We start from the raw sequence: 11,697 nt of genomic DNA, 5'->3' as shown, positions 1-11,697 counted from the left end.
TCACCTCAGGAATCTTCTCCAACTCCTTTTCAGCCTACCAGACCATAGTCCACAGCACGGAATGCTTGCCAACCATCTGCTGGAGACAGAATACTGGCACTACTGCAATCAGCACAGATGCCTATAAGGGGTGAAATCAGCAAACTTGTTGATCTCTGTCTCCGTCTACTGATGGGTGAGCATATGCTATTATTACATTTGGTGAGTTGATAAGAGGAAAGGATGGCACTGAGAATTGTGCCTTTATGCAAGCTGGAGTACCAATCCATACTTTGCTCTTCCTACAAATAGGTGGTACTGACCCTTACCCACCTTTGGTTTCTTCATTATCCTACACTTTTTTAAATTTTACCTGTTGCCTATAGAAAGTTAAATTTCTTCTGCAACAAAATTGTAAATTTTACTTCTCTGGCATGCTGCTCACAATCACTTACCACATTTTAAAATGTACATAATGTAGTACAACAGTTTATCTACATAAAGCTGCAGTACCAGCTTTTAGCACCATAAAAATTATTACACCTCTATCATTTATATAATTTTTATTGTAATATGTAGAATACATTTTCCAATTTGGTTTGTTTTTTTTTTTTAACAAGTACAAACATCTTAAGGATGAAACAAGGAGTTTGTGAAAATTGCATATTGGCTGACTCCTCCTTGGATACAGAAATCTACACATGGTTATAATATTCTTCAGTATGTTAATAACTGTTTACAGAAGTCTTGAGTAAACTAGGATAACAATGGCAGCAGCTGGTGACCACAGGCACTAATCAGTGGCAAGGCAGCTTTAATAATGCTCGGTGACCTTGCAGTGTGCTCTATTAATGAGATTTCAACTGATATGACCTGGCCTGTTTTGCTGTTGGAAACCAGGGAAAAAAAGGAAAAGGGATTCTTTCAAACAAGAACGTTACCGTTGTACCTTTTTGTATAAACACTGAAATAACATGAACTGTCACTTTCTGCATTTAGCGGCATATTAAAATAAGTACACACAATGAATGGCAAAATCTAACAGTAGCGCGAGCATGCAAAAATAGGTATTGACAACTATACAGAGTTCCCCACCTCTTTCAATATCAGTTCAGCAACTACATCATATATCTAATACTCTCTAAACAGGCAACTACATCTCCTTAATTATGGGAAGTTGTTTCATTACATAAATGTGCCAGGGATTTAGAATACTATTCAGAAACTGTAGGTGAGTAAACCTTGTTCTACCTAATTGCCATCAACACGAAGCAATGTGCCAGGTTTCCCTTCTTCATACATGTAGATGTTCTGGGTCTAACTCTCAATAGGGTGACTCCATATCTAAAGGAATATAGAATCTCATTCCATCATTTATCTTCACTATTATATCCAGTGTCCTGATCTCCTATAAATCTACAGCCACATCAAGAGCTGCAAAATTGGACCTTTGCTGTGAAATTATTTATTTATTTTTATTTATTTAAGTTCTTTTGATATACTGATGCTCAAGACGAGGTCTTATCGTACCGGTTTACAATAAACAAGGGGAAACCAGTTAACATATGAAGAGAAAAGGTACATTAAAACAGGGAAATCAAACATGGTTGTTGGAAGAAAAGGATAATTACAATTCTAAACATAAGGAAGAGACGATCAGCAGGAACGGTTGCTTCTTAGATAAACTTAAATACATATTTACATGGTGTAGATTCAATTGCAGAGTTAATACACAAATACGGTTCTAGATTAGTGGGTACTTAATGCAGCTGGGAGAGGACAACCGGGGGGTGGGCGTCCTAGCGGGTACCATGGGTTTCTTCAGCGATAGGCCTGGGCGAAGAACCAGGTTTTCAGTTTTTTTCTGAATGTGAGATGACAGTGTTCCTGGCGTATGTCTGGAGGGAGAGGATTGCTGTAGAATCATAGAAAATCAGGAGCAGGCAAAGGGTGTCTCTGTTCTAACCTCCCCTACCGTACACTGATCCAGACCAGCAGTCAGGAAACAGTGGTGACTTAGGCGGTCTTCTTCTCCTCTGCCATCCACAACCCAACGTGCAGTTTGAACCATGAAAGTATGATATTTCTTGCTGTTCAAAGCACAAGTCCGATTCCAGGCAGCAGAAGACATTGCCATAGCCCAATGCACCACACCTCTCCTCTTACTGCTGGCTTGGTGCTAAGAGGGGGGAAGAAGAAGAACTGAGGCAGGATCAATGTAGGGGAGGAGAGTGTGGATGAAAGCGAGAGAGAGAACAGGATAAGCAATTGTTACAGGGGAGTGTTTGCAAGACAGGATAGACAGCAGGGCATGTGAGTGGAAAAGGGGCTCAATGTGGGGGCGGGGGGGGGGAGCAGGGAGAGAAGTAACTGCCACAGAAAACTGGCAGCTGTGATTGTCCTCCTCCTTTCAGTAATTTTAGTAAGATACAATCGCACCAGAAGTGCTTGAAGTTCTCTCTGAGGGAGCAGCCCCTCCAGCATGTTTCTGGGATAGCAGGCTAAATGTTGCAAGGACCAGCCCATGGGAGATGAGATTAATATAGAATCTTATACTGTCTGTCACGATAAGAGAAGAAATTCTAAATGTCAGGGTGCTCTAGTACTTGTGCAGATGCATGATACAAAAGATATGGGGGGGGACGACAATAATCGTCTAAGACCAGTTTGCCTTTACCTAAAATACACCAATAATTCATTCTTCAAAAATATGAAACTTATTGTCTCTCTCTAACTTAATTTTTTTTAAGAGAGAGTCTAAACTGCTTTGATCAATTTCTCTAGAATCAAAAAGATTGAAGTTGGGGATAAAAAAATGTGGAAGGTATTTTTCCTGGAGATGTTTTTCGAAGTCACCCAGCAACATATCAAAGCAATCATCGAGGTCATTGAGTTGCCACTGTTCGTCATTAGGGCGACTGACACATGCATGGAAAAGGGTGGTTTTAAGATGATATGAGCAGAACTTGTCCAAGTTTTTCCCATTTTTTTGTTGAAGATTTTGCAGAAGATGCTTCATCAGTCTCAAACAGAATTTCCTGTGGAAAAAAAAGGGGGACAAAACGGCAGTATATTATAATTGTGCAATACTACAACAGTAAAAGGTTGTAAAACAATATTCTTTCTAGAAAGAAAACTGTGCTGCATAGCAATAACCTGAATAAGAATTTGGTCATGATTTTTACCAAGCGTAACCATGAACAAAGTTGTGAGAGATAAGAACTTAAAAGTTTTCAAACCATTGTTCCACTGTTAACTGTCTCTGAGCCCGTTTTCAAATTATTTAGATCGCCTAATCCACCCCTGCATTTAGCTATCAGGGCTTTGGGCATGGTCCGATGGGTCTTTTCAGGCAAATCACATGCTTGGCATTTATTACAGCTGCTCCATTCCTGCATAACCACTGCAACCCACACCAAGCCCTGCAGCAGCATTTCTCACTGAATGGGAGATTCCCCAAGACTCCCAATTTACACCTGACTCCAAATTTTCCCAGAGGCAGTGGCATCCTACACCTGCTTTCTTCAGACCCTCCCCCCACCCACTGCAGTGGCATGAAACACTCCTGCTGCCCCTCTCTTATCCATTCTACCTCTGCCAATTTTGGGATAGTGGCTAGGCCCACAGTGAGAATACTGACAAAATGAGGAGAGCCACAGTTACAAAGATAGAACTCCTTATATTGAATGACCCATGCAGTCCAGCAGCCTGTAAACATGCTGCTGCTTCCTGCACCAGAGCATGCTCAGATTTGGGCACTCCTCTGGCCCTAGCTAGCAGTGCGACAGCGCCTGCCCACACAGGGCCAGTGTCCATGGGGTGCCACTGCTCCAGTTCACAGCCCCATCCTCCGGGTCACTGCATGCCAGGCCAGTAAGATAGTATCTGTGCACATGTGGGAGGCAGCCAACAAACCTCTTGCTTCTACCTCCGTGCCAGTTCAAACCTCCCACTTCTCTTTGCTGCTGGCTCCCCTCAGGCTCTGGCTGGCAATAAATAGTAATAAAAAAAAAATGCATCAGGTCCTTCCAACCCATCTCTTCCCCTAGTAAGAGACCTCCCAGAATATCCACAGCCAGCCTTGCCTGCATCCCCCACACCAATATAAGTAAAAAACTTTGTTTTCTCTCACAGGTGGAGATTAGAGTAAGTATGAGAGTGAGTCAGTGAACGCATGTGAGAGAGCAAGTTAGTGAGTGTGTGTAAGCATGTGTGTATGAGCAAGTGAATCAGCGAGTATGATTATGAGAGAAAGTATGCATATGAGAATGAATATGTGTATGTATATGAGAAAGAGGAGAAAGTTTGTGTGCATACACACACACACAAAACCCTCCCACCCCTGATTAATCCATGAAAATCTAAGGGTGATTGCAAATATAACACCTACTTTTGATGCCAGTGTTGGCTTTTCATAGGCTGGTTTGTTACTGTTTGAACGCTGTTTTGTTATGGGAGGTTTGTTACATTATAATAGTAATTCACTTTACTCATGCCTTGCATTTGGGCTCCATGTCTTTTTTTTTTTTTTTTGGGGGGGGGGGGGGGGGGGGGTCTGCAAGGTTTTCTGGTTGGCACTACAGCAGTCAATGTAAATATAATACTGTGTACAATTCTGGTCGTCGCATCTCAAAAAAGATATAGTTGCGATGGAGAAGGTACAGAGAAGGGCAACCAAAATGATAAGGGGAATGGAACAGTTCCCCTATGAGGAAAGGCTGAAGAGGTTAGGGCTGTTCAGCTTGGAGAAGAGACGGCTGAGGGGGGATATGATAGAGGTCTTTAAGATCATGAGAGGTCTTGAACGAGTAGATGTGAATCAGTTATTTACAATTTCGAATAATAGAAGGACTAGGGGGCATTCCATGAAGTTAGCATGTGGCACATTTAAGACTAATCAGAGAAAATTCTTTTTCACTCAGCGCACAATAAATCTCTGGAATTTGTTGCCAGAGGATGTGGTTAGTGCAGTTTAGTGTAGCTGGGTTCAAAAAAGGTTTGGATAAGTTCTTGGAGGAGAAGTCCATTAACTGCTATTAATCAAGTTTACTTAGGAAATAGCCACTGCTATTAATTGCATCAGTAACATGGGATCTTCTTAGTGTTTGGGTAGTTGCCAGGCTCTTTTGGCCTGGTTTGGCCTCTGTTGGAAACAGGATGCTGGGCTTGATGGACCCTTGGTCTGACCCAGCATGGCAATTTCTTATGTTCTTATGTTAATACACTGTACATGTTGTGCTAAGTGGTATTTTTACCTTAGAAGACTGTACATTCATGTTTTTTCATGTAAAATCTTATTTTAAATGCATACTATTTTTTATTGCAGTGGAGAGGGCAAACAGATTGTAAGCCCTCTGGGGATAGGGAAATACCTACAATACATGAATGTATTCTCCTTTGAAGTGTCATGCAAGGCAGAATATAAATAAATTATAAAAACTTTAAAAAGGGAGGGCTTGAAGAGTCACCTATTGCACCTGTACCAGCCATTGCGCCATGTGGGAAAGCAGGATTCCACCTGGAGCTGTGTTGCTTTTGGTCAGTGGATCTCCCCATTTGCAGCCAGGGCTTAATTTTTCTCTTTTTTTTTAGGCCTAGGGAAAGCATAGATCACTTGATCCCCCTCCGCTGGAGTAAGTAGGCAGAGCATAGCCTAGGGCAGTGGTTCTCAAGATTTTTTCTATTGGGACATACCTGGAAGATAATGCTTACAGGTGTGACACACTGAACACTAGACCATCATGGGGCTCAATGGAAACACATACCATGCATCCAGAGGAACCCACCCTCTCATCCCCAAACAATGGATGCAGAGCAGAACTAGGATATTTCAACTTGCTATGTAAAAAAAGATATTCTGGTGCTATCTCAGTAACAGAAACACAAACTCCCTTACTACCAGGCGCATTGTAAAATACAAAACCTAAAAAAAACCCAAAAACCAACTCAGCACATGTATAGCAAACCTTCCATACCATTGCAACACTGATTCCAAGAACTCAAACATAAGAAATTGCCTTGCTGGGTCAGACCAAGGGTCCATCAAGCCCAGCATCCTGTTTCCAACAGAGGCAAAACCAGGCCACACGTACCTGGCAGTACTCAAACACTAAGATCCCACGCTACTGATGCCAGTAATACCAGAGGTCATTCCCTAAGTCAACTTGATTAATAGCAGTTAATGGACTTCTCTTCCAAGAACTTATCCAAACAGAAATAGCCCTTCCTATGAAAAGGCAGCAGTGTAGCACCTATCCATATCCTATTGAGAATACGCAACAAAGAAGATTAATACAAATCCCTACCTGCTGGTAAAATACCTCACACCTTAGTCACACATACACATACAGATACAACCTTTACCAAATACAGAATAAGAGACCACAAATTACAAATGTGGAGACAAAAAACTGGAACAGAAAACCTAAAAAAGCCACTCTACATGCAGTGCAAAACCAGAGAGCTAGAAACAGAAATACATATCCTCCTACACTAAGCAAAGTACAAAGATAGAAGAAATGCACATTCCCAAAACTGACATATGATGGACTCTTGTACCCCATCACTCCCTTCCATGCCTCATTAGCCTTCACTTTTCCCAATTACTCCCTTTCCATCATCCGCTCACACTCATATCCCTGCCCAGCATTCCTGACCTCCCACATCCTCTTCTCTGTGCGCCCACTCTACCCTGCTTGACTCTCCCTACCCCTTTCATCCCATCTCCCTCCTTGCCCAGCTACCCTGACCCCGTTTTCCACCCCTTCCTGCTCAGCAGCCCCCACACTCCCTCTCTGTTTCACCTTCATCTTCCCAGCATACACAACCTCCTTTCCCCCACCTTCCACAGGGTGAAGAGATCAGCAGCAGCATCACTCCCAGACTCAGTAGAGGGAAGATAAAGTTTGGATTCCATGAGGCCCAGAACAGCAGGAGCTGGCAATGTCTCGCTCAGATCTGGGTGAAGGTGGAAACAGCCTCCCACTGGGCCAGAAAGCAAAGGAAGTGAGAGTAACTTCCCATCAGGCCCAATGTAAAAAGTCAACCAACTGCCACCCAGGCTGATAAGGAGATTGCCATCTGCTGCTCCTGTGACACACCTCCCAGGACCTTGTGACACACCAGTGTATCCCAACACACCTGTTGAGAACCACTGGCCTAGGGAACCATAAAGGCAGCATACTTTGTAGCACAAGGTCAATGGGAATACGGAGGGGGGAGGGGGTAAGCTACAGTCACAGAAAGAAAGGTGAGCCAGGAGGAAGAACCTGTGCACCTATCCAGAGGTGCTTGGGCTGCGCTTTGAAAGGGGCAGCTGACTGTAAAACCAGTGAGTCTCCTGGAGAATGGGGGGGGGGGCTGCAGTATGGGGAGAGAATAGCAGCAAGCAACTACTTTACATAATGATGTGGCGGGGGATAGGAGGCATATGAGCACATGAGCAGCAGCACAATTGCAGAGTGTGTATATGTTGTCTTTCTCTCTGACACACACCCTTGCTATATGTATGACTGCAAGATTGATTGTATATGGATGTGTATTCTTTCAGAGAGAGACCCCCCCCCCCCTCATGCACTTTGTGTCTGAGAATGTGTGTGAGTGACTCCGTCTGACACACACACACACACACACACACACACACTTGCTTTCAAAATTTCTGAGAGCAAGAGAGTGTGTGTCCATCTCACAAAGATAACCACACTTTCCCTCTCTGACACAGTGTGTGTGTGTCTTTCGCTCTGACAGACTTACATATACTGAGGATGAGATACATACACACACACTGTCAGAGTGTGGCCATAAAGTTTCCACAATCTGAAAATTTGTCTATGGGGCAGTGTGTCAGCATGTGTCTGACCTTGGCTGGCAGTGTGGTTGTCTCATTAACGGATATAAAAAAAAAAAAAGGTTAAGAGAATAGTGACAAAAATGATAAAGTGAATGGAAAAGTTGCTATATAGGGAAAGACTATACAGATTATAGCTCTTTAGTCTGGAAAAGAGAGGACAGAAGGGATATGATTTTGAATTGTCTAAAATTATGTGTGGGATGAAAAGTAAGTAGAGAGATTATTTACCCCTTCGAGTAAAACTAGAACCAGGGGACACTCCATGAAACTAGCAACTGATAGATTTGAAACCAATCATAGAAAGTACTTTTTTCATGCAGTGCACAAGAAAGCTATGGAATCTGTTGCTGAGAATGGGGGCAAGACAACTAACATACAGGCCGATGTAATACAGAGCACTCAGCCGAGCACACTGGTTTACCCACGTTTTGGATGCCCGTTCACAGCCCCTTATGTTATAAGGGGATTAGCACGTCTACAACGCGCAGCGAAAGTAATAGCACTCATCACATGCAAATCCTCTGACCTTAATATCGTTAACGAGCGTCCGTGTTCCGAACCCTTGGCTGTGCGCTGGTTAGGAAAAAGGACGCCGATAAATTCAGCATCCGTTTTCTCAACCTTCTGACAGCCGACCTGGGCACCCGCTGTCAAGGAGGCGCTGGGGGTCGCACAATTAACCCTAGCGCCTCTCTTTGGCAGCGTGCCCTCTAATTTAAATATTGCATAGTGCCCCCAGGAGAGGTACCTGGGCACTAAACACCGAGCGCCCACTTTCAGCACATTTTTATTGCATTGGCCCCATAGAGGTTTGGATAAGTTCCTGCAGAATAGTACGTAAACAGTTATAAGCCAGGTAGACTTGAGAAAGCCAGCACTTATCCCTGGGAGTGAACTATAAGAAATAAATCAACTACTGGGGACCTGCTGGGTATTTGTGACTCAGACTGGTCACTATCAAAGACAAGAGGCTGGCCTTGATGGACCTTGGTCTGACCCAGCATGGCATTTATATTCTTATGTGGTAACTTGTTCAAGAGCTACTTCGCAAATGTCTAACACCAGACCAGGAATCCAAGATATAAATATAAGAAATGTAACCAAACGAGTGTGGGACAACATTGCATGCATGGAAGGGGGACTGCAGCTCAGTTTGCTCGTTGCTGGTCTAGGGTGTGCTTTTTTTTTGTTTTATTTAGGAAAAAAATGTGTATTTATTATGGAAATATTTTGGCTCTGTTCTGCCGGGCTCTAGCTCACATGATGCAACTCTCAAGGCTCACTTTGATGATCATTTGGGAGCTACTGAAGCAGGTACTGCAGGGAATGTACACGAGGGAGTGGGACAAATACACCATAGACCAGTTTTGAAAAAAAAAATTCCCTTCTTCCTGGAGCTGATATTTTCCAAAGAAGCAAACCAGAAACCGGTCCAATATTGCAAGTAGAGACCAACAGACGAAAGGACCGGTGAACACCAGGAAATCTATATTCTGCACAAACCATCATAAAAAGCCTGACTCAGGCCAAGTTCGCTCACATGAGCTGCTTCAGGGGCAAAAAAAAAAAAGCGCCCATTTTCTTAATGTGCACATGGCGCCCGCAAGGGGGGGTGCCATGCTATATGTATATTAGGGTGTCATGCTAGCTTGTGCACCCCTAGCCCTTCGTAACCCGCAGCGACTGCCGGTTACGAAAACAGACGCTGGTAAACTCGGCATCGTTTTTCATAACCGGCCGCCTGCCAGTAATGAAAACAGACGAATCGGCGTCCGTTTTCATTACTGGCAGGCGGCCGGTTATGAAAAACGATGCCGAGTTTACCAACATCGGTCTTCATAACTTGGCGGTCTGCCACGGTATTTTTTTTTTTTTTTTTTTTTACTTAAGTGCAGAAAAGCAGAAGTGTAAAGGCAGGGTAGATTCTCTGTGAAAAGCAGGATGATTTAGAAATGCCTCACACGTGTCTCATTCAAGATGTGGGCATCCACTGGACTTCCACCTACCTGATGCTGCAGAGGCAAGTGGGAACAACACAACGTACAAAGAACCCAAAGAGCGAAAAAGAACAAATACCAAAAGACAATATTTCACTCCAATTAGCAATGCAATACACTGGTATTTGTAATATATATTGCAGCACTTTGCATTGATGGACCTCATATAAAGGCATCGAGACTGTACCATTGATTGCAGTGTCTTAAGTCTTATGAACTGCACTAGTGCCTTTGTAGATAGGTCCAGAGTAAGCACAACCATAAATCCCAAGTGTGTATATTTCTCGGTTTTTTGTGATTTTTTAAATGCACTTAAAATTTTCTTCTAATCACTAACAAGTAATCCTCAAGTCGATAGGCAAAATAACTCAAAAACTTATTTTAAAGCTCTGGCAGAAGTAGAACTGAACTTGCTGTTAAATCAATTAAGTCCTTAGGAACTGGCCAGATGTAAAAATGCTGTCATTAAATTCCCACACTGAACCTGACGCCGTGACATTTCGAATTGTTATATCTTCATCAGGGGTCAAAAAATAATGCATGGTACTTGACGAGTGTAAAATGTGTTTCTCAAGAAAGACTCAATGAATTTGGGAAAAAAAAAGAGATGATCAGCACTGGTCCCCGCTGTGGAGCAGCAGGCACCCCTTCATGATCTGTCTCTGAAAATGGAGATAAGTGTGCTGGCTCCCCTAGGGCATCATGCTTGGGTAGTCATGAGACAGATGGTGAAAATCCTGAAGCCCTTATAAGGATGCCTCAGAGGAACTGACTGCCACCTTGGGAGATGTCATCCCCATAGTAAACATCCTGTTGGATAAGTTGGAGGACTTTCAACAGGAAGAGGGAATGACAGCTGAGGTACTTGCTGTGCTTTGCTGTCTGGACTCCTTGGAGAAGCAGGGGACAGAGAGAATGGGACCTAGCACCAGAAACACTACATACATGTTTGCTACATTATGTGATCCCTGTGTGAAAGGGAGACTTACCCTAAAGGCCAGCAATCTGTCACATATAAAGAACATGCTGATAGAGAAAGTCTGTGAGCTAGAGCACCAGAGGGTGAGGCAGAAGAAGGATGTAGAAGTGGAGGAAAAACCACAAGTAGTCAAGTGGTCATGTCAGACAATAGTGTAAGTCAAAGCAGCACCGTGTCAGACACTTAGCACTCCCTCCCCCACAGTAAAATGTCAAAGCAATGTTGCCCAGAAAGAATCCTCGCTTCTGGCACAAGCAATCATGAAAGCAGTTTGGGAGAAAGACATACAGATGAATAAGCAAAGGAGATGGCAGGACAAATTTCTGTGACATGCTATCTCAAAGAGACCATTGAGGACATGGACACTGATGTGCTGAATGAAAGCAATTTGAAAACCTTGTTGCTGCTCTGCCTGGTCCCAAACACCATCAGTTGGGCCACACTCCTCCTAACATGCTGCTGCCGACTTCCAGGCCCGAAATGCCAGTCCAAGGGCTGGAACACACCGAATCCAGAGTCCTGCTGTATCCCTAACACCACCAGTTGGGCTACGCTAATCCTAACATGCTGCTGCTGCTTTGTAGGCCCAAAATGCCAGTCCAAGGGCCAAAACACACCAAATCCAGAGTCTTGTTGTGTCCCCCATACCACCAGTTGGTCCACACTCCTCGTAACACATTGCTGCTGCCCCACAAGCCAGTTCAAGGGCTGGAACACACTGAATCTAGAGTCTTGCTATGTTCCCAACATCGCCAGTTGGACCACACACATCCTGCTTCCTCCTGCCATGTCTCCAAAAACACCACTGGCAGCAGCATGCACTGACACCATCTGCCTGCCTTGCTCCATATATATCACCACTGGGTCCAACATGCATGAAACCATTTGCTTGC

The 11,697-nt window shown here is 43.7% G+C and overlaps 1 protein-coding gene across 1 annotated transcript in view; it reads right to left on the bottom strand.

The window, feature by feature from the left end:
• Positions 1-527: 527 nt before the first annotated feature.
• CGAS (cyclic GMP-AMP synthase) overlaps positions 528-11,697 on the bottom strand; it is a 61,425-nt gene continuing 50,255 nt past the window's right edge. The window contains exon 5 of the mRNA XM_029596861.1: positions 528-3,017. Coding sequence (XP_029452721.1) covers positions 2,675-3,017 — 343 coding nt within the window. The 3' untranslated portion in view covers positions 528-2,674. The remainder of the gene's footprint in view (positions 3,018-11,697) is intronic.

The sequence above is a fragment of the Rhinatrema bivittatum genome, chromosome 3 (assembly GCF_901001135.1).
Source record: "Rhinatrema bivittatum chromosome 3, aRhiBiv1.1, whole genome shotgun sequence".
In the NCBI taxonomy this organism is placed as follows: Eukaryota; Metazoa; Chordata; class Amphibia; order Gymnophiona; family Rhinatrematidae; genus Rhinatrema; species Rhinatrema bivittatum.
This window is presented reverse-complemented; position numbering and strand designations above follow the sequence as displayed.